This window comes from Rhagoletis zephyria, unplaced genomic scaffold (assembly GCF_001687245.7).
Source record: "Rhagoletis zephyria isolate East Lansing unplaced genomic scaffold, Rhagoletis_zephyria_1.1 Rzeph_scaffold_00906, whole genome shotgun sequence".
Taxonomy (NCBI): Eukaryota; Metazoa; Arthropoda; class Insecta; order Diptera; family Tephritidae; genus Rhagoletis; species Rhagoletis zephyria.
The window spans coordinates 136809-159543 of NW_016157990.1; the positions used below are offsets into that span (position 1 = coordinate 136809).

At 35.3% G+C, this 22735-nt stretch overlaps 4 protein-coding genes and 1 pseudogene across 6 annotated transcripts in view; 3 read left to right on the top strand and 2 right to left on the bottom strand.

Moving 5' to 3' along the window:
- LOC108361993 (serine-rich adhesin for platelets) overlaps window positions 1-17573 on the bottom strand; it is a 76382-nt gene extending 58809 nt beyond the window's left edge. Inside the window, exons 1-2 of one of the 2 annotated variants that reach the window (XM_017614812.1) lie at window positions 17326-17573; window positions 16100-17098 (exon numbers count right to left, since the gene is read on the bottom strand). In XM_017614812.1, the coding sequence (XP_017470301.1) occupies window positions 16100-17032 (933 nt within the window). In that variant the 5' untranslated portion in view covers window positions 17033-17098; window positions 17326-17573. Of the gene's footprint in view, window positions 1-16099; window positions 17136-17325 lie in introns of both variants that reach the window. The other variant, XM_017614811.1, reaches the window with a different exon arrangement.
- LOC108361994 (carboxypeptidase B-like) lies at window positions 34-11499 on the top strand. Of its 2 annotated transcripts, none has more exons than XM_017614814.1 (5): window positions 34-249; window positions 6640-7056; window positions 7164-7358; window positions 7430-7583; window positions 10329-11499. In XM_017614814.1, exons 2-5 carry the CDS (start codon window positions 6747-6749, stop codon window positions 11089-11091), a joined length of 1422 nt encoding a protein of 473 aa, XP_017470303.1. In that variant the 5' UTR covers window positions 34-249; window positions 6640-6746; the 3' UTR covers window positions 11092-11499. The 2 variants fall into 2 exon arrangements, with proteins under 2 accessions (XP_017470303.1, XP_017470302.1); XM_017614813.1 differs by lacking the exon at window positions 34-249 and adding an exon at window positions 982-1218 and having other exon boundaries at window positions 10329-11091.
- LOC108361995 (carboxypeptidase B-like) lies at window positions 14039-15550 on the top strand. Its single transcript, XM_017614815.1, has 3 exons — window positions 14039-14204; window positions 14462-14615; window positions 14703-15550. Exons 1-3 carry the CDS (start codon window positions 14078-14080, stop codon window positions 15493-15495), a joined length of 1074 nt encoding a protein of 357 aa, XP_017470304.1. The 5' UTR covers window positions 14039-14077; the 3' UTR covers window positions 15496-15550.
- Window positions 17574-18855: 1282 nt separating the features above from the next.
- Ing3 (Inhibitor of growth family, member 3) lies at window positions 18856-20998 on the top strand. Its single transcript, XM_017614817.1, has 4 exons — window positions 18856-19016; window positions 19198-19269; window positions 19341-20271; window positions 20322-20998. Exons 1-4 carry the CDS (start codon window positions 18989-18991, stop codon window positions 20854-20856), a joined length of 1566 nt encoding a protein of 521 aa, XP_017470306.1. The 5' UTR covers window positions 18856-18988; the 3' UTR covers window positions 20857-20998.
- Window positions 20999-21098: 100 nt separating this feature from the next.
- LOC108361999 (mpv17-like protein 2 pseudogene) lies at window positions 21099-22662 on the bottom strand (annotated as a pseudogene).
- Window positions 22663-22735: the final 73 nt, after the last annotated feature.

A 22735-nucleotide genomic window follows, 5' to 3' on the forward strand; every position in this document is an offset into this window, starting at 1 on the left:
TTGAGGGCTCACCATTTCCGACGCTTAGTCTAACTGCTCTTGCAAACGGCGCGCAACGTAACGCGGATAAAAAACCGCGCGCGGTAAAAATCTAAAAACAAAAAACCTAATAATTAATAATTTAATTAAAGCGAAAGGCGCACGCGTAAGTAAATAGATTCGTCATAACGTAATAGTAAGTGCTAAGCAACGTAGTAACGTTTGTGAACGTACATAGTTAACAGTGGATAAGGGCGTGGATAAGAAAAGGTGATTAAATATTAAGTGCATATTTTTTTGATGAAAGAAAGTAAATGCGTGTATGTGCGTATATAAGTATGTATGTACATATTAAGTGCGTGAATATTTTTAATGAGGATTTTAAGCAGTTTTTAATTTAGAAAAAAAAAACACTTAAGATTTATATGTAATTTTACTTGTTGGTCCTATGTGATGCCATCAACAAGTGCAGCCACCTATGTGTATGTAGTAGGTATGTAAATGCGGATGCGTGCTTGCGCTAAAAATAAAATGCTTAAAGAAATTGCAGGCCTAAAACAACAACCGCATTAAGTTTCAAAGGCGAACAACAATTCAAAAAAAAAAAAGAATAATGGCTCAAAAAACGAGTTGAAGTTAATGTTTCAGGAAAAATATGAGTACAATAGCCAAAACTGCATACAAGAGAGAGAAAAGAAAAGACAAAGGCAGAACGAGTTTTCGAAATTGATGAAATTTTTTGGTGAAAGACTTTTAACAGCCGCAACGGCCGGCCAATTCAAGCATTATTTCCTAAAAGCCGTCACAACAGCGTAAACGAGTTTTTTAAATATACATTTTTTAAACCATTTGGTTTTTCTTCCTTTTTGGCCTTTTGCTTGTCTGTATGTTTTTTTTAATTGCTGCGTTCATTGACGGTTGCGTCAACTAAAAAGTGAACTGAGACGCCTGCAGTTACCTAAAATCGCACAAAGTCAAAGTCAATAGCAAATCGTGCAACGTGCCAGCAAGTTCAGCAAGTGGCTACCATTTGCGCTCGAAAGGTGATTACTGCGCAGCGTCAAGCCACAACTCCAACTCTGATACGGACTGCATAAAGTTGAAAGTGCTGTTGAAACCAAGCGCTTTATTGCGGCTCAATCGAATTTCAGTTGTTTTTAAATCAGTGATTCAGCTTTTTTTATTTTTTTTTTGTGGTCGTGTCGCTTACCAGGCAGCAAAAGGCAAGGAGTGTAAGTTGTAAGCCTGTATAAAAATTTTAAACTAAATAAGCAATTGCAATCGGTGCTTGGCGGCTATTTAATTGCATGCATGCGAAAAAAAACCAAAAAAAAAACAAAGGTTAATGCCAATGATAGTGCAATTACAAGCGAACTCTGATGTTTACGTGCTTCGTGTGTGTGTTCACGTTCGAAAGATTGCGGCGTGTAAGCGATCAGGCGCTGCAACAGCTATCGGAGCGCTGCTCGGGGGCTTGAAAAATATTTGCTTTATCCACTGTATTGTATTATCACTCTTTTGTTTCATACATACAGTTACTCACAGAAGTATTCGTAAATTAGTTTTTTTTCACAATATTCAAAATGTTGAAAATGTTAAATCATTATTGCAAATATTGTACGAAATTCATAAAAATTAATTAAACTTAAAAAAATTTGCATCAAAATTTCAAACTTTTTATTCAGAATTTTTAGAAAAGTTTTCGGTATGCACTTTTGTAGCCCGTTCATTTTTAGTATAATAAAGTGCAAGTTTCAAGCAACTAAAAATTACTGCTGATTTTTTTTTTGTCGAGGGTGTTGCGCATTTTCTTCCATATAAAAATAGTTTTGTTCAAAATCTAAAAAATCAGTGGTAATCTTTAGCTACTTGAAACTTCCACTTTATTATACTAAAATTGGACGGGCTACAAAACTGCATACTAAAAATTTCTCTAAAAATTCTGAATAAAAAGTTTGTAAATTTAATAAAAATTTTTTTGAGTTTGATTCATTTTTATGAATTTTGTACAAAGTTTGCAATAATGATTTATATGGTTTTTGTTGTAGAATGAGCTATATTTTAAAGAAAAATTAACAAAAAACATTTATGATGAAAAACATTTTGAATATCGTGAAAAAACTAATTTACGAATACTTCTGTGAGTGACTGTACATGCTTAGCTTCAAGTGCACAGCATTACAATAGGTATTTGAATAGTTTGTTATAATTAAATATCGCGTGTTGGTAATTAAGTGGAATTTTTTTATAAAATATCTACATTTAGTTACAAAACAAATATTGAATTGCAGTAAGTAAAGCAAATCAGGAAGTAAAAAATTGCATTTTTTGAAAATATTTAAGCTTTAAAAAATGCCTCTAGCTGTGCGCCTATAGAAAATTGTAAGTTGCAGCTGCAGCAGTTGATGGCCGCGATTAACGTTACCGTTGTGGAGAGTAGAGTGATGATTGAAACTTGCTGATATACGGAATAACTTTCTCTTTTTACCAGACACCGCAAGTAGTATCCTTTTTGGGGGAAAAAGGCAACATTTTTAGCAAATTTTGCAAATTACGGACTTCCAGAATTTCATAGACATAAGACCTTAAAAACCAATAACTTGTAATTTTTATTTTTTTATTCATTTTTTTAATCATAAAATGCAATTTAAAACTTAAATGTACCATTGGACATACCTGCATAATACCGAAAACTCCCGAAGGGTTCTTCATAAAACTACGAAAGTAACGAAAAATCCCGAAACGTTCACATGCCAATCGGGTGCACGTAATCGGGGAATGACCCAGATTTATGTGAAAATGTGTACAATGTGTGAACACAGCGACATTGCACAGAACTCTGGGGACCACCACCAAAATGGCAATACTGGTGAATGGCGGTGTTCGCATGAGGCGATTTTCCAGGCAATTTTAGAGGCGATTAGTTGAATCAAAAGTTGGCTGCACCCCAACTTCATTGGAAGCGATTAGTTGAAAGGCCGTTCACACCAAGCGATTGTTGCTTTCAACTAAAAGTTGCCTGCAAAATCGCCTCATGCGAACACCGTATAAGGTAGCCAGAGAGTTACTAGATGTCAGTTTTGTTTGTTTGATTCAAAATCCGATCTATTAAAATGGGAGGTCGAAGAGCATGACCTGTATCTGGCCTACCACCGCCACACAGTACTTACTGCGTTCAGAGTGTAAACATTCAGTAAAAATACTAGGAATTACACAATGTGAGAGGATTCTAATGGTGTCTTTTAAAAGGCTCAAATTGACGTAGTTTCTAAGTTATTTGAGACTTATCTTGTGAACGAACTATAAGATTTTATAAATATTTTTTTATTTATTTTTTGTACATAGCTAACAGGATCAGCTTCGTACGAAAAAGTTTGCGCTGAAGTCAAGTTATTACTAAAATACCTATTTATATTCGAAATCCCTATTAGCAAAGAGAAGTGAAATACTATTTACCCGCCAGGTGGCGCTCGATTGGATGTTTTTGATACAATTCGTATTTATGGGCCGATTTGTTTTATATTCGAAATGTATTTGGGTAATAGGAAGAAAAATTCTTTTGTAACGAAACTACCAACTAGATGCCGCCGGAGTTACGAACACAACAAAAAACAAAATGTTATAATTAAAAAGCTTTTTCATGTAGTGAGAATGGGATTCCAGATACAAATGCGGATGACTATATGAAACGTATCAAACGTGGCTCAAAAAACATGTAACACTCTGATGCGGAAGATAGGCCAATGGGTATTCTAGATCTTAATCTATTAGACTACCGTTAACATATGTGCCGTTCTGAAGACTGTATATGTATGTTTTTCAATACTAACTGTGTATTCAAATATTGAATCGTTCACTTTGCCGTTGCTGTGGACAGTTTTATAAAAACTTGTTGAACAATTTGTAAATATTGAATTCGTTTTCATTTTATTGGCAAAAACTGTATACAAAAAGATTTGCTAGTACTGTCCATAAACATTTAAACATAAAATAATCTTGAATAGTTACGTTAAGAAATATCTTTAACTGCGACCCCAATTAAACAGACAAGTGTAGTTTGTACATTTAAAAATCTATACAAATGCACCAATCATGTGATTTGGCTTTAAGTACCATATTGTATTTATTATTGCAATTAATTTACAGCTCTACACAAAGCTACAAAAGAAGCTAAATTGTATGTTTCCAATTTTTAAAAATATTTTTTTTTTAATAATTCCGTTACATCATGTAGAGATGTATGTATTTAGGACAAAATTAAATTTTCCTGAATTGCGCACAAGTTTTAAACTTTGACTTATATGGTTTATGTTATAGAATCAACTATACCTACATATTTTTATAAAAAATTAGCGAAAGAAATGTATCGCGTAAAACATTGTGAATATTGTAAAAAATAAAAGTGTGCTATTTAGATGAGCGCCACTGTACATATATCCCTAAACATTATACATACATGTAAATATGTATCTCTTCAAATATACGAGACTTTACAACTTTTTAGAATGGCTTTCAAAACGTTTTATGTGAACTTAGATGCATTCGTAATGTTGACGATATTTACATATATCAAAAAGCGTATGAGTTTATTGACTTTATTAAACATTTTTTCAATCAGCAATAACCTTGCAATATGATTATTAAAACCAAGTACAAATTATTAATACGTAGTCACCGCAAGCAAAACAAAAAAAAACTAAATGACTTAATGAGTCTAATATTACAATTTGCTCATATTTAGTTAGGCTTCCCTATGAGTAACGGCATGATTTGATTTTCACTTGGTTTTAGAAGTTTAAATTTTGTTTTGCATATGTACGACACTAAAAAAAGTTGCGTATTTTCCACTGGAATTATAAAATTTATTATATTTTTAGACTTGTAGCAGGATATTTTAGAGAAATATTAAGACTGACATGAGCTGCGCAGGAAATCTCATTGTTTTGATTCCGTTGGTAAAATTTTTAAACATCTTTTGCTGACTTTAAAGCTAAAACTTTTCTAACACCTGATTGATTTTTTGGAAAAATTTCGTATTTTTAAAAACTAATTTTAACTATAAAAACTCTCGATTTTTGGAAGTATATATTTTTAATTCGATCTAGCTTAGGCTAAATATTTTTCCGAAATATTTTGGCGCAAGTTTTTAAATATAAAGAATTATATAACTCTGATGGAAACCCCGATTTTTTCGCAAGAATAATGAGGCATCCTAATGTATATATGCACGTATGCTTATAACCCAGTAAAAAGCTATAATAATTATGGTCCTTGTATATAACATTAAAACTGTTTTAGGTGCATTGAACTCACTTTTCATTCTTATTAAAGACTCTTGAGAGACTGATTGAATAAAAATTAAATTCCTCGAGAGCGATTGAGCCTCTCTCGGCATTCTTACCTAAAAGGTAGATCTATGGAAACCGCCCAGCATACAATTGTTATAATTATTGATGAGACTTTTAAGTACATAGAAAAACGTTGTAGTTGGCATCATTCTCAATATCGACGGAGCTTTTCAGATCAAACTCAGAGTCGGGAACAACTTAGGCTGATTTCCTGCACGCTCCACGACTGTACTCTCAAAGCGAAATTGGTGCACCTCGCAAGGTGCCTCAGGCTGCCGGATTTTTACAGCGTTTTTAAGACAGAAGTGTATTACTGATTAGAAGAGTAAATATTTACTATATGCTCATTATGGTCGGTGAATAGCTGACCTCTCTCTCAATCGCCTCGGACTACTTCCAAAAAATTTTAGTCAGGCAGGACTCCCTTGAGGTCATCTCCTAGAGAGGGTGGGCCTTAGAATATCTTTGACAACTTGTGCACTACACCTGGACAGATGGGCCTATAATCGGCTCAGTGAGAGCTGGGCGATAGGGGCTTCCACGGCTGGCTAAACATCAAGTGTTAGGAACTCATTCCAAATATGAACCAAATCCGAACGACTCCTGCGCCACCTTTCGGATTAATTTATCTTCCGTATTGTATGGTCATCGGGTTCTCAGCTAAGTTTGATGTTTCAAGTTTCTAGCTCATAGGGAGGTGGGTTAAAAATGTATTGCAAGATTGCTTACATACTTACGTACTTACATACACACCTAAATACATAGCAAGTTAAAGAAAAGTTGAAAAATGCATGTATGTTGCATATAAATATTGAATGTAAATCACTAAAATTAAATAGAATTAACTATGCATTTATTATTCAGGAGGCGTGCAACTCAAGTCGTCTGATTTTTAAACGAAATTTTCTGTTTTTTTCTTACATAAGCACTAGCATCGCAATTCAAAGTAATAGTAGGATTATGCATTAATATTTCTTAGAGCAGAGCTTGGTTGATTGCATTCGTAATTAGTTTTTAATAAACTGACCACATCTTGAGTTCCGAGTGTTATTAAAATAAAATACAACAAAATAAAATAAGACAAAACAAAATAAAATAAAACAAAACAAAATAAAATAAAACAAAATAAAATAAAATAAAATAAAATAAAATAAAATAAAATAAAATAAAATAAAATAAAATAAAATAAAATATAAAATAAATACAAACAAAATAAAAAAGGCTACAAAAAAATATTATATAAAAATTATATCCAGTTTTCATTGTACATGAGCAAATTTTCACAAAATTATCCTATTTCCATATTTTACAGTTGGAAAATCCCCACTTAGCCCTACCGACAACACTTGCCCTTGCTCACATCAGCCCACTTTACCTACTACATACATACATACCATCTCCCCACATACCGAGCCCAATATGCTGCGTTGCCACTACGGTATCTACAGCGTGTTTGTGCTTTTCGCGCTCACCACTGCTTTCGATATCAGTCGCCTGGAGCCCATTGCTGACAAAAACATACAAACAGGAAATCGAATGCTCTATGAAAGGGAAATCAACGCGAATATATCGTATGCAACAGCACAAGACGATGATGCCGTGGATGGTTTACTCGAAGTCAATGAGATACCAGTGCGCTACGACGATGCACAATTGTGGCGCATCTACAATATTTCAGAGCATATGCAGAATAGCATGCCGCTGGCAGAGACATTGGAGAGTAAATTCGGTGCGTATATAGATTTTTAGTTGTTTAGTTATATACATATGTATGTATGTATGTAAGCAAATCAGTTTATTAGATATTTAATTTGAAACTTTTATTTATATCTGCAGGTGGCGTCATTTGGAAAGAAAACTCAAAATTTCTTGATATCTCCATCAATAAGGATAACTTGAAGGCGGCACGCAGCTATCTTGCCGCACGCAATATCGACAAAGAAGTGATGCATATGAATATACAGGCGCTCATTGACGCCGCCGAAATGGATGGCATAAATGCGACACAAGCGGAGGCGGGTAGTCGTACAAGTTAGTGATAAATTTCAATAATTTTAACTGCAGCACGATGTAGTTAATAAATGCACTTTTGATATTTGCAGAGAAACAAGCACGCAGCGGCATTCATTGGAAGGACTATCACGACTTGGAAGTGATATATTCGTTTATGCGCGAAATACGTGGCAAGTTTCCGAATATTTGTCGTTTATATTCAATTGGCAAGACAGCGGAGGGACGTGATCTAAAAGTGTTGAGGTAATTCAAAGTAGAGAGTATTCACAATTTATTTATGAATGAATGAATAAACCACTCGGTAAGCCCAGAGTTGGATAGCTGTGCATCGAGTGCAAAACTCACAACCAAAAACTCACCGAATAAAATCTTGCGAGTTTTCGGAAGAGAAGTTTTACTTAAAATTTCATACCTTTTACTTAAATTTATTTAAACAAATCGAGTAAAAGGTCTAAAATGTAAAGAAAACGCACTTGCTTAGGTTTTATGCATACGGCGCAATGTGTCAGCCGCAAAATATTGGTTTATTTTTTTGGATATGAAAAAAATGCTGCTATCTAGGGTATTTACAAGGCGTGTTGGGCATGGAAATGTCTTAAGTTTTAAAATTTGTCTATGTAAAATAACGATTAAAATGGTTAAAAGAATTTCTAACTATACCGAAAAGTTTTTGAAAAATATATAATTAGCCATAATCGTACACAGCGAATCTCCTAAAACCATTTTGATCTTTCATTTCCATAAAACAACTAATGCCGTATTTCCACGATTTCCGAATTTACGCCATTTAAAAAAATGCCATGTGGAAATGAACTTAATGAACTTAATGATAATTTTTTTAATATAATGACACGATTATTTTGTAATTCCCGTCTTTGTCATTTGTCATTTTTGCCATTTAACGCTTAGTGGAAATCCAGCATAAGACTTTAGTTGTGGGGGTTGTCTAGAAATTTTGATCGAGAATAAGTTTAGCTCAATAAAAGATTTCCAAAAAAACCCTACCCAGTAACTGTCAAAATGTACAAATCTTAAGCTGAAGATATTACGACGCTTAACTCGCCTTGCGAATTCCCTCATTATGTATTTAGTCTTCCCCTTTATCCACAAAAGTTTCGATTTTTGTATCTCCTTGCAAAATTTTATACTTAACATATTCGTAAAACGTGTTAACCCTCTAGCTAACATTTTTTCATAACCGAATCAACACGTCCGGTTGTGGTAGGAATTAGTGGGTTAAAATATCCCTTCAAAAAATTGTTTGCTGAATTCTACTATAAATTGCCTTTAACAAAAATTATCGTTGGAGTCATTTTACACGTTAAATGGCATGCTTAAAAATTTGATTTTTGTTCAAAAAGTGTGCATTTCGATCCACTGTAAAAATAATTGAGATGAGATGGAGTAAAGTCTTAATGGAATTTTTACTACATTGCCACGTATGGCAACCCAGACATAAGTTTAATTGAGACTAGAGATGGGCGCGGGATATCGGGACCCGCGAGACCCACGGTACTAATTCCAAAATGGTATGTAAAAATTTTGTGGGCGGGACGGGACCAAAATCCTTTCCCCGACACTCCAGATAAAACCGCAACCTTAGCAAATTCAGAAAATTTTCCTTAAAAACGTTGTACTGAGACGAAAACGAACAGCAAAGCAAAACAAAATAACTGGAAGATGATTTGAAAGGCATGTGAATTTTGCTTAGTGATACAATATGGAACTCACGGGACCCGCGGTACAATTCTGAAAATCGTCGGGATGGGCGGGTTCGGGACTTAGAAATTGAATTTCGGGATGGGCGGATCGGTGTTAAATATTTAGTCCCGTGTCCATCTCTAATTGAGTCCTTATTCTCTCTGATTTTCAACAAGACGGCGCCGATTCCGCAGCCCTATAAGTCCTTCAAATCCAGCTTTCGTAATTTGACTGCACTAATAACAAAATTTACAATTGGGAAATGTAAACCAAGTTATTTTTTTATTTGCTTTTACATACTACACAAATGTTTTGAAATTAAAATTTGTTGCTGGTTGTCTGTTCTTTTGATAACAGTCGCCAAACCAAGCTGCGTGCAGTTGACAGTTGGTATACATACTTTGGTAGTGTTGTTGCTGTAGCCGCAGAAAAGCTGCAATTGTGTGATAATTAAATTTTGTTCTGGCCACGTTAAATGTGTTAGACACTTTAAAATGAATTCGTGTCACCATAAAATGAAAATATTAAGTACACTAACACAGTCTATCAAGGGCAATGTAGGCGAGTGATGTGCATTAGGGTTGTATCTAAGCGGTAATGAAAATTAAATTCCCACATTTCTGTACCTCTACGTATTTCGATATAATATGATAATGCTAAAATCTGCATAAAAATGCATATTATACTTAATACGGATTTGTGTATCCAACTTTAATTTAGTTTTATACTTTTTATTTCCTTTATTAAATTGTTGTATTTCATGTGATATTTTTAATCGACATCAAAAAATTTAAAGTTTTTTTTTGTGTTACCGCATAACTTTAGTCCACGTTAGCCGATTTCTATAATTTACTTATAATAAATATTTTTTTAAAGGAAAGGTGGTCCCGTACTAATTTTGTTTAGATCCGATCATTACGCCAAGAAGAAATTAACGGTACTCTTAAATTTGTATATGAGAATTGAAGTCGGTTTTGTATTTTGCTGAAAAATTATTTGTTTTATTTACTTTATTAACTCCCATCACTATTTTTTTTTATCAGCCAGTTAATCGATATTTTATGAGCATTTTTTTCTATAAAAAAAAAAAAAACATTTTTTTATTTAAATACATACTATGTATATTTTCAAATCTTCAGATTATGCAAACGTTAGTCGGTTTACGCAAGGCTTAAAACTAGTCTCTTTAACTTTTTCCTAGCTACACCCGCAATTAATTCAACCCCGTGAAATAATAATACCTTTAACTAAAAAATATACAAATTACCTCTTACACTCTCTTTTTAGAATCTCTGAGAATCCACGCGAATATAAAAAAATTTGGATTGATGGCGGCATACATGCACGCGAATGGATCAGTCCGGCCACTGTCACATACATACTCTATCAGCTCATGTCAAACTGGAAAGATCAACCTGCCTACTTCAAGGAGCGCACCTGGTATTTTATGCCCGTTATGAATCCAGATGGCTACGTTTACAGTCGAAGAGTAAATCGGCTGTGGCGCAAAAATCGTTCACCTTCGCCATCTTCGAACTGTGTAGGCGTTGATTTGAATCGTAATTTCAATATTAACTGGAATGGTCGCGGTTCATCATCAAATCCCTGCAGCGATACATATCGCGGCAAATCACCAGGCTCTGAGCTGGAAACGCAAGCGGTCACGAATTTCCTTTTAAAACGCAAAAATAATCTAGCTGCATACCTGACTTTTCATAGCTACGGTCAACTGATAGTCTATCCGTGGGCATATAAGGCGGCCAAGGTTAAAGACGCTTCCTTGCTGGAAAGCGTTGGTAAAACGGTAGTGGAGCGCATACGCGAGGCGACGGGCGCTGTTTATCGCGCAGGTGTGACGCATTCCTTGTTGGGCATTGCCGGTGGCGGTTCGGATGATTGGGCGCGTGCTGCTTGTGGCACTAAATTCGTCTATACGGTCGAGTTGCGCGACAAGGGCCAAAATGGTTTTGAACTATTGCCATCACTGATAGGCGTTACGGCCAAAGAGGGCATGATTGCTGTTGAGACGGTGGCTCAGGCCATCGGTTAAGAATTATATTACTTTTATTTAATTTATATTTGTATATTTGTAGGTGAGTGATCGAGTGTGTATGAAAGTATTAGAATTAAGTTTGCCTAAGTATGTTCTGTAAGAAATATATATGTATATATGTATGCACATATGTATATAGTATATATGTTCAACGATTTTAAGCAAAAGCTGGGTACAACTGTATGTACTTGTGTACAAAGCATTTGCATCTAGAAATTAATAAAAAAAATTAAGAAATTTCATATATTTCATATATTTCAATTCCATAGAAACTTCTGTAGTTAAGTTTAACTATTGACTTAACTATACTTTAAAAAAGATAAGTTAACGACTGTAAGTGTAATAAATAATATCATCGTCCGATACGATTTTGCGCCCATGAAAAAAATCAAACATTTTCGGAAAGGAGAGACAAAACAAGTAATTTTTAAACAAACAACAAAACCGACTTCAATTCTCATATAAAAATTTCAGATTTGCTTTCAAAAAAGAATTATAGAAATCGGAAATTAAAAAGTTCGAAAATTTGTTGAAATTTCTAAACTTTGTATACAATTTATAACTTTGATATACATATGTATATTTTTATAAAAAAGAACAAAAGTATTAAAATATTAAAAGAAACGCTTGAATCGGTTAAATATCAAAGTCAGTATTTTTCCGATATGTCAAATTTGATGCAGTTCAACAGAGCTCCTTTAAACGAACCGATCTGTATCAACATTGTCATATCGAAAAAATGCTGACTTATTGCTTTGGTAATTAACAGCTTCATTTGTAAACTTATTTGAGTCACTGTATGCATTTATGTACATATATATGTATATGATTTAAAACTTTGATAGAATATTGTGAGTAATTGCAGCTTGACCTCCTTCGTTCAAGTGGTAAAAAAGATCCACTTTGATTTTTTGGGGAGGTAGGTACATATGTACTTATACGACCCCTGTAGATAATTTCAGTAGTTTTAAGCCCTTCCGAAAAATGTTTATTGAAATTCATTTCAGCCCTTGTTGGGTAGGCCTTTTTGAATGGCTTCACATAAGAAGGCCTACCTAAATTATCTTCTGGGACTCTTTACAGTGCACTATGGGAACTTTATTCAATTTTTTTGCAAAAAATTAATTTTGACAAAATCCGTAGATGATTTGCAAAAATATTAATATTTTATTTTCTTATAGTTTTTCCACATTCTGACCAAAGTTTAGCCCATGACAACCAAAGGGTGTAAAGGGGACACAATTTGTGGCTTTATTAAGAAAAGTTTGAACATTAACTAGAGCATTTCTTCTGTAGCTGCCCAGCTTTAGCTGAAGTTTCTTTTCGTAAATATCTTAACAGTGATGCCTATTTAGTATAGATTTTCGGAATGTATACTTAAATTGGTTTGTTTCAACTACACTTCATTATGTCCAATGAAGTATTTCTACTAGCTTTAATAAGGTATCTATAAACATCTTAAGAAACAGAGATAGAACGTTTTCCAATCAAATTCTGAAGTAGGCCATTCTTGAAAAGTTTTCTGAGATACGTCGTTTTCGAACTGGCTGCCGACATAGGTCGACCTTCTACTACAAATTCGCTTTGAAGTAAAAAAATGCATGAAAGGTTAATATAGATACTTTGAGTTTGTATGCTAAAAACAACGCTATTATTATCAGTTCTGGTCACTTGAATGGTGCACCCTTTTGATCTTCAGCATTGACAGTTTTGCCTTTTTTTATTTAATATTAATTACTTATTTATAAAAATAAAGCGTATTCTATAAAAAACTTAATAAAAGTGTATAAGCACTCAACAAATGTTCATAGAATTTCAAAATTTTATTTTAATTGTAGAATCTATTAGAGTACGCCTATTTTCTGGCCTTTAGAGTTTATTATAATAAGGTACAGGTTTCAGGACACTAAAAAATCTAGTTGATTTTTTATTTGTTTTTTTTTTTGTTGAAGGTGTTACACATTTTCTTCGATACAAAGCAAGTTCGCTGCATACTGGAAAACAATTCTAAACGATTTTTAAAGGTTGGTAATGTGATGATTTTTTTTTTTAATTACATTACGCTTGGGAACGTTTGTCCTGTTATGAGTAGCATTAAACTACTTGAAGTGAATTAAAAAATAAATCATTAGGCGGCATACAGAACACCTTTTTGTCCCTATTTCTGGATTTTGGTGGTGGTTGGAGGTATGTATTTGATTTTTTATCGCTCGATTAGGCTTATAGCTTGTGCTTTTTTTGTATTTAATTTTGGAACGCTATGTCAATATAAGTGTTGGGGTAATTTTTGAAGCGTAAAAGGCAATCATTTTGATCCCAACTGTCAAGTAGCCTGTAAGTATATACATACATATGTATGTATGTACATATATACTCTTGTGGACAGCTGATTAAGTTAAGTGACAAGTTGACCAGTTGTGGCTATTTTTTTTTTGTTTATTTAATATTTTTTTATAAAAAAGTGCAAGCAGCAGGTTATATAACTAACCCAATTATAAAAATTCAACAAACTTTACCAATTACCTCCAAAAAATTGCAAACTTTTTATTTAGAATTTTTAGAAAAATTTTAGGTATGCAGTTTTATAGCTAGACATTTTCTTCCATATAAAAGAAGTTGTCCAGCATAAATTTCTGGTTGTACTTAATTGGTAGTTTGTTGAATTTTTGTACAATCTTTGAAATGTAGATTTATATGGCTCTGGTTATATAAAATGCTATAATTGTACAAAAAAAAAAATAAATATTAAATAAACAAAAAATGGCCAAAACTTGTCAAAATGCGACTTAACTTAATCAGCTGACCACAAGTGTATGTATGAGCAGATGCAGATGCATATATATGTACGTATGGGGATGGGTACCTGATACTGTGCATTTACATTAAAGTCGAAAAACGTGTTATCTCAAAAATGAAATTAAGCGGCATGAAGCTACAAGACAAACTCTTTATTCTGTATTCGTAAGCGGTCCTTGCAAGTAGCATGGCGCTTTGTAAATATTTTATCTGCGAAGTGCTAATATCGCTGACATTTATCAGTGCAGCATTGGGTAATATTTCGAAGCCGCTGTGGAGTAATGCAATTATTGAAGATCAAAATGAAATTGATGGTAATTTGGAATGAAATAAATTACATACTTCATAATTATAGTTGTTAACATTTTAGTGTATATATTTATTTATTTATGTAACTGGCTGTACATAAGACTGATGTCTTTTCAGATACTTCGCATACATAAGAAAAAAAATACATTAGCTTAAAACTATATTGTATAAAGTGAAGAAGAGAAAACAAATTTTAGATATTGAACAATTTAAGCACTTCAAGTTTAAAGCGCCTAGCATTTATTTCATGCTTATATTTAAGATCCGCTCATCGTTAGTGCCATGAATTGGAATCAATATCATAACTTGAGTGTAATCTATGATTTCCTGCATCAGATAAACAATAAATTTCCTCAAATTACAAGAGTGGATAATATCGGTGTGACCGTGGAAGGAAGAGATATCAAAGTGTTAAGGTAAATACATTTATATGTACTATTACAGCCAACATGAACCCAAACTACATACTACTATGTATAATAAACTTCAATTTTAATCCACAGAATTTCAGCGGATCACCAAGACGGCAAAACGATTTTCATCGAAGGTGGCATTCATCCACGCGAATGGATAAGTCCGTCGACAGCCACCTTTGTACTCAACGAATTAGTGACTAAATGGCATAATCTATCAGGTCATCTTAAAAATATTACTTGGTATATTATGCCAGTCGCTAATCCAGATGGATATGTGTACAGTCAGGAGGTGGATCGCTTTTGGCGCAAGAATCGTGCCATTATAAACGGTTCGACATGTCGCGGTGTCGACTTGAACCGCAATTTTAATGTCGATTGGGGTGCTAGTGATACCTCTAATGATCCATGCGCTGAAAATTTTGGCGGTAATTCAGCCTTTTCCGAACCGGAAACTCTAGCTATTAGTAATTTTTTATATGAACATAGAAACAACCTCGAGGCTTACTTAACATTTCATAGCTATGACCAAGTAATTAGCTATCCTTGGGCTTACAAGCCTGAAAAAGATTATTCTACTAAAGAGTGGCAACGTATTTGCAAAATTGCTGCCAACCGAATAGAAGAAACCACTGGAAAAACTTATAAATGTAGTTCAACTTATGAAAGCTATGGAAGTGTAAGTGGCGTTTCAACAGATTGGGCGAGGGCTGAATGTGATGTGAAATATCCATATGTAATTGAGTTACGCGATATGGGTGAATATGGATTCTTCTTACCACCGTCACAGATAATTGACACTGGTAAGGAAGGCTTAATTGTTGTGGAAGCTGTAGCAGACGTCATCAGTAGTATATATGAATTAGAATTAGTTTTATACTGATTTTAGGAGTGTTCTAGTTGAAATTGAATTATTTTACTTAATAAAAACCGATCAGTACTTGCTTATTAAATAAAGATAGAAGCTGCCTAGTTGGCATTGAATTAGCGTACTTTACCAACTCTTCCTGATATAAGTCTTCTAAGTCACTTCATAGCTTTTGTGCTTACAGCATACTTTACCTGTATCTAAACGCATTCATGTCATTTAAGCTCAAGTGGTATGATGTGACTTAGACCCCCCGTAGCGAATGTCATGCTTTAACCACTTGAGTGTCTTGTACTGGCATGTGACATTTTAAATTACTTTGGGCCCCATTTATAAGGTAATCGTTCATGACTTTTTCATCGAAATGGTATTTTGATCGTTGATGACCTCTGCATGACTTTGTAATGCAGTCATCATTGATGACATTCAAGTTACGGTATCCTGCAGTAGACTTTTTATAAGTAACCGCTGCAAGACATTGGCCCGTATGCATAAAAACTAAGCAATGTACAAACAATTTATGCATACACATGTGAACTTAGATTAATAACATGGAAAATTTATTTATATCCCTGCATAGATGAATATTTAAGCTTGCGTGAGGGCGCCCCTAACTCACCGTATCTGTATCATCGTCGTCTCCATTTACCAGTGCCATGGTTGTCACATCGGCTTCATTTGCTGTCATATTTTGCATGTCCTTCGGTGTCGACTCTTCAGAAATTACCGACACCGATGGCAAATTATCGACAAAAACATCAAAGCGTTGATTGCCAATTGGTGTGGCGGCAGTTGGTGTCGGCGTCTGAGGTGTGGTAGTAGCTGGGGGTGTAGACATTGTGCACAGCGTTGCAGGCGATCTGTTTTTTTGTGACTGCACTATGTCTTGATAGTTACAGTTGCCGTTGGTCAGTCGAGTGGGCGCACTTACTGCCGTTTGCTTCTGAACTGGGCAAATATTTTCAATGCTCTTCGTATATTTACTATTTAGTTTAATGTTTTGTATTGCCACAGTTAGTGGTTGAGCTTGTTGCAGCGGTGAAGGATTCTGTTTTTGCTCTGAAGATAATGACTGTTTCGAGTGAGCTACTCGTATTTTGTCCACTCCATGTGCGTTAGGCTTTTTATTTCGTCCTGATTTGTCTGTTTTATCAGCACTTCCTAAAGGCGGTTGCTGTTGCATTAGTAGCTCAGCTTCACGCAAAATTTCATCAACGCTACGTGTATCCGAATTGTCTGCCAAACGACTAACTTCCTGAAAAATGCTTTCGGCATCTGCTTCAGTACAACATTCTTGTTCCCTTGCCAGAAATTCTAGAATGGAGCTGCTGGTGAAATCATCGAAATCAACAGTAATGGGCGATGATGAGGTAGATGGTGACTCCGACGAACTAGACAAGGAGCTGGAGACTGTTCCTCTCATGCTGGTACTACCATTTATGCCGCTTTTGTTGTTATTGAGCGATTTTACAGTGGGTGTGGTTTTTTTATTTTCAGATTTTTCGGACTGCTGGGTAGGCAGTGCATTTTGTTGAGCCAACACTTTAGACATAATTTATCACACTTTCTTTGGTAAAATTTTGTAAAATTGTATTATGAAATTTTAATTTTGGCAGCACTAAGTCAAGCGTAGAATGAATTGATTAAAAGCTTGGCTGAATTGAATCGAAAAATGCAAAATTTTAATATGTACTACGGATTTAACAAATTCACGTATGTATGCATACACGAGAACAACTTCAAATAGTTTGCGTATTGCTTGTTTCTTAAACTTTTCAAATTAAACTTGTTTCACTTCAGTGACTCCTTTCAAGAAAAACACTGAACTTTGCACAAAACACTCACCATAACAAGCAAAAATAAATGTAAAATGTTTGGCAAATTTAGGATGGCCCAAATATCTACGCTATTTCCACGGCGTCTTCGCGCAATGACCATTCATAACCGATTGCTCACCGAGTCAAAACGCCAGCGATTTCGAGGACAATTCGGGCGACCGCACATACGAAGGATATCACGAACAAAATGAAAACACTTGTCCTACGTCTGTGTCCTGTTTTTGCTTTGTAAATTATCCTTTTGAACGCTTCTCAATTTTTGTTTTGTTTTTAATATTGTGGTTGTTGTTGTTATACATTGTATACAACGTTGCCATTTGTCTAATAATTTGGGAAATAGTGTTGGAAAGCATTCCAAAGAGAATGTATTAAAGGCCCTACACACGGATCGATTTATCGGCTCACCATATTTTTTTGGCAGAAATTTTCGAAATACATGGAACTTTATTAAAAAACTAAAGAAATAATAAAAAACGAAAATAATACGGTTTATAGGTGTCTTTTATAGATTCGAGAAGTACGGCAGTACACATTTGCTCTTACCAAAGAACGTAAATAACAAGAAGGGACAACTCGTTGTAATTGTAGCGAAACTACGTTCTTTGCTTTCGCCACAATTAGAACGAGTTGTCCCTTTTTGTTATCTACGTCCTTTGGTCGCGGCACATTTTCAAAGTAACGAGTTAAGCTGAAATTAGTCAAGAACGCAGAACGTATACTAAAACACAGTCTGTATACGCAGAATTTTTTGGATTACTGGAACCTTCAGTGTCGCTTACTAAAGTGTTGCCACTCATCAATGCCTTTTCATGAACTTACGCTTTTAACTATAATTTTTCGTGCTATAATAGATCTTAGCTAAATATAAACTACTTAGTTTTCAACAAAAAACCTTATTTAATAGTCAATTTAAAATATTTTAAACGTATTTTGAATAAGAACTTATTAATTGTTTACCATCTGCAAAACTGACGAAGTGGCAACTGTCTATAGAAGGAAGAAATCAGCTGACACGGAGAAATCTAAATTCCGCAGATTTCTGTGCTACGGGCTACAACTACGGAAAAATGCTGCGATGTTGAGTGTCATCTGACTCGGCTTTACGTACCGGTAATTTACGTTCTTGACTACATTTTGAGACATCTTTAGCATCAAACTGTGAGCACCCCTTTCTAGCAGTCGTCGCAAAATCGTCTCAAAACTTTGCTGGTGTTGCCAGACATTTCTTCCTTGCATGCATTTTTTATATGTCGCCTTTCGATTTTGTTTCTGAAAAATTGTAATTATTTAACTTAATTACCAATTCGTAATATTTGTTATTTCTTTTCCTTGATTTGTTTCTTTTCATCAGAAATTGCGCTCAAATTAAATGCAAATACAGAAAACGTGCCCAATAAATAAAAAAAATGTGATTAGTATTGCCATAATGCAACCCTGCTGCGAGGTTGCAAAATGTAGACGCGTAAAAAACATGAAAATTTTTGAAGTATTTGGTACCGAGTACTAAGTACCGACAATGCAGCTCATCACTATTGTCAGAAAAATTCTTGTGACAGTGCTTTTGGAGAGGCGTGTTTTTGCTGATTTTTCATCAATTTGTTGCTAATAAATTTAATATTTGAAATTTTGCGACTATTTGGTCTTAACTTGTGCATAACTATCTAGAAAACATGTTATATCTAGAGGATTATCTTGAAAGTAAGTTCATGTTCCCACAACCGTGTAAAATGTTCAGTGCTTCGCGGATCAAGCGCACATTTGGAGGTTACGTGTGTTGGCCCGGATTTTGTTTACTTTGAATTTGTTTATTTTTTTTGCTGGGCTAACACTGCCGTATTAAGTAAACAACGCATTCATAGAAACTTTTTCCTCACTACAGTGATTGAGCATTTGCCACAGGAGCTCCGTGACCGCTTTACAGAGATGCGCGAATTGGATTTAACTGTGCAAAGTAAATTGCTGCTGGTCCTAATATACATACGTATACGCTTAAATAATTCTATATAATTCGCTTGTTTTCAGATAGCATGGACTCATTGGAGAAAAAGACACGGACATTTTTTCAACAATGTAAACGCGGTGAGTTACAAAATGAAACAGCCGATTCGGATTTTCAAAATCTTCGCAAAGAGTACTACAAAGTGCTGGAGGATGCCGATGAAAAAGTAAACATTGCCACACAAATACATGAGTTGGTCGAGCGTTACCTGCGCCGTTTGGACAGCGAACTTTTTAAGTTCAAATGTGAACTAGAAGCTGATAATAATGGTATTACAGAAATATTAGAAAAACGTTCATTAGAGTTAGATGGGGGTTCAAGTGCGGCAACAGCTTTGATAAATGTAATTGGTGTTACACAGAAAGAAAACAGATATTACGGCTCAATAGGTGTACCGGCAACTACAAATAGTCATAGTATATTAAGCGTACCCGGTGGCACCATGGGCGGGTTATCACTCCCGGCAACGCCATTGGCAGCACCAACAGATAATCGCTATCGCACACCTAAACCAGAGAAACGACGAGACAGTACTACAAATATTTCCGGTATACCAGAAAAACGTCCAAAAATTAATAATACCATAACGTCAGCTAATCCTTCTGTTGCTGTTGTGCGTCCCATAACGCCTGGAATAGGTACACATGCTGTGCTTAGTTCTGCCACGACTGCAGTTAGCGCAGCAGGCAACCCTTCCGCAGTTGCTTACAATTTACAACAATTAGGAGGATCTGCTTCGAATGCAATCGCTGCTGCGGCCAGTCAAGCCATAGTTGCAACTCAACAAATGCCGCAAGGGCGGCGCACAGCAAGTCTTAAAGCCAGTTATGAGGCTATACATGGTGCTGGCGGCGGCCCACCCGAGTTTTGGATAAGTCGTGATATCGCAAACGCTGCGACGGCTGCTGCACAAACAGTACTCCCGACTCCTAGCCTAGAAAAGAAACAGAAAAAGTATGTCGAACAACTATTTTTGAGTACTAATTTATTTGTGTGTTTTGTAGGAAAATAAATACCAGCAGTATTACTCACGCCAACACTACTATAAGTGGCAGCGCACCGTCATCAGCCATTTCATTAGCATCATCTTCGTCTTCTGTCAGTGTAGACTCAGTAGATATGCTACCGTCTTCCTCTAATTTGACTACAGTTGGAAATCTTAGCGTCACGTCTATTGGTCTAACAGCTATTGGAGCAGGTGGTGCTTCCACTTCAGCTGCTGCAGCAAATCGCGCCAGCTCAGTCTCGTCTTCGATCTCATCAAGCACCCTTGCTCCTACCTCAAATATTACCATCAATGAAAATGGGTTGGTGGTGGAGCAAACTCCTGAGGGAGAATGGTCCTATGATCCGAATGAACCACGTTACTGTACTTGTAATCAGGTCTCGTATGGAGACATGGTCGCTTGTGACAACGATGCTTGTCCTTACGAATGGTTTCATTATCCCTGTGTGGGTATTACACAACCACCAAAAGGCAAGTGGTATTGTCCGAAATGTACAGCGTCAATGCGTCGTCGTGGGGACAGGAAAAATTAGTACAAATCCAAATTCTAAAACTTTCCAGACTACTAAAGTTTCAGCAGCCTTATTTTAGTTATTAAATAAACTTCTAACCGCGTTGTGTATTTCTCAACATTTATCTTTGATTGGATTTCAATAAACCTAGGGCTATAAAACATTCGCTGCTTTATTGCTCAATAAATAGCTATCCTAAAATCTACCCTTAAATGACTTAAAACTGTTTTTATTTGTTATCGTGGGCTACATGTGATGTGTATGTTAGATCTATTTAACATATCATATACACGTAAAAAAATACGCATTTTGTTGGGGCGAAAGCATCCATTCAAAACGGTATACACTCCAAATTTTATTAGTTGCGCAAAAGCCTCCTATATGCTTCGACCCTCCGTGAATCCTAATGTGAAGAAAGCAGTTAAATATACGGGTGAACATATCAGCTGGTCAAGCATAATTTTTAGCATTGTTGTCTTCACATTCACTGCTGGCATACGTTTGAAAAGACATAATAAACGGATTCAAATTATTTAAGATCTGAAATCTTCGATTGAAATTGAAAAAAAAAAAAATTGTTACGACTTGGAGTCGGACGTCACCTGAAGGATTTTATTTGCGTGAAAAAGAACGGATGGCTAGGATATGTTATTTTGTTGATGCAGATTTTTGGTACTGGATTTGCGAGCAATTTCATTATCTTTTATTGGATAATCATACTTATGTACATACTATACAAAACAACTACATATATCTATTCACTGAGAATTTTTACAGCACACGGTATAAGTATACCTATCCCTCATTAGCTTTTATAGTTAAAGTTTATACAATACACTTGTGGAAATGTGCGCAATTACTCCAAGATTCATATAGCACCCCAAAAATGTTCACCTGTGCGCGTAGGGCGGTGAAGTGTAGCTTAGTCGTTATGTTTTACCTGTGATGTATACACGTCATAGCCCAGGCTAATTACGTTGTCATATGCCACCCGGTATCGTGTTGGTAGGCAATAGAAGTTAATGAATTGTGCGGGTGGCCATACCATCCATTCAGCAGCATATAATTTCCATGCTTTATCCTTCATTTCCTGCCACGTCTCCTTCAACGATTTGTCTTCCAATGCGCCCATTGTCAGAAAGAATGCCGAAATGTAGAGAGGAGAACAAATGAATTGATCTAACACAATTTTCTTCATTACAATTCCAATTGTACGTCCTGGCATTCGACTATCGAGAAACTTGTACCAATAATGACAAATGGCGCCAACGCCCATCCCGGAAATGCCCATGTTGGCTGTGCGCCTCTGGTCCCATTCTTTTATATCGCCGCGATAAATTTCGTAATGTTGTTCCAATAGATCACCGGCTGTACTCAGGCCCAGTGAAATGCCTACATTGGTTATAAGAAGAAATTTATTACTGAAAGCCCGTTTGTGGATTTCGCGAACGAAATCGAATGACTTCAGTGCAGCACTGCGCAAAGCCAGAATTGAAGCTGGTGCCATTAAAAGCGAAATACACTTATTGACATATGTATGTAGGATAGATGCCGTTTAACTTAATTTTAAGTTCTGTAATTAAAAAATAGATGTAATTTGTAGTATTTTTCTAGGGTTGTGTAACGGCTTTGTTTATTAGTTTTGTGTTTGATTTTAATCAATTTAATTACCCTGGTTTACAAAAACCGCTAACCACAACGTACAGGGCGCTGCGCACTTGCGCCCTAAACTCAGAAACGAGACGCCTAATAACTCCAAAAAAATTAAATAACACGGCCGCTGGCGATCAAAATCAAGAAAAAAAACATGAATGCTGCACGTGCCAGCTGTGCCTAGGGATGTAAACGATACATCGTTGTTTTTGAAACATCGATAATATGAGTTCAATTTTCGATGTTT

Coding starts and splice junctions, on each gene's coding strand:
- LOC108361994 (XM_017614814.1), top strand. CDS start 6,747: ATGCTGCGTTGCCACTACGGTATCTACAGCGTGTTTGTGCTTTTCGCG. Junction 7,057..7,163: donor GACATTGGAGAGTAAATTCG/GTGCGTATATAG, acceptor TTATATCTGCAG/GTGGCGTCATTTGGAAAGAA. Junction 7,359..7,429: donor GGAGGCGGGTAGTCGTACAA/GTTAGTGATAAA, acceptor TGATATTTGCAG/AGAAACAAGCACGCAGCGGC.
- LOC108361995 (XM_017614815.1), top strand. CDS start 14,078: ATGGCGCTTTGTAAATATTTTATCTGCGAAGTGCTAATATCGCTGACA. Junction 14,205..14,461: donor AGATCAAAATGAAATTGATG/GTAATTTGGAAT, acceptor CTTATATTTAAG/ATCCGCTCATCGTTAGTGCC. Junction 14,616..14,702: donor AGAGATATCAAAGTGTTAAG/GTAAATACATTT, acceptor TTTAATCCACAG/AATTTCAGCGGATCACCAAG.
- Ing3 (XM_017614817.1), top strand. CDS start 18,989: ATGTTATATCTAGAGGATTATCTTGAAA. Junction 19,270..19,340: donor ATTGGATTTAACTGTGCAAA/GTAAATTGCTGC, acceptor GCTTGTTTTCAG/ATAGCATGGACTCATTGGAG. Junction 20,272..20,321: donor CTAGAAAAGAAACAGAAAAA/GTATGTCGAACA, acceptor TGTGTTTTGTAG/GAAAATAAATACCAGCAGTA.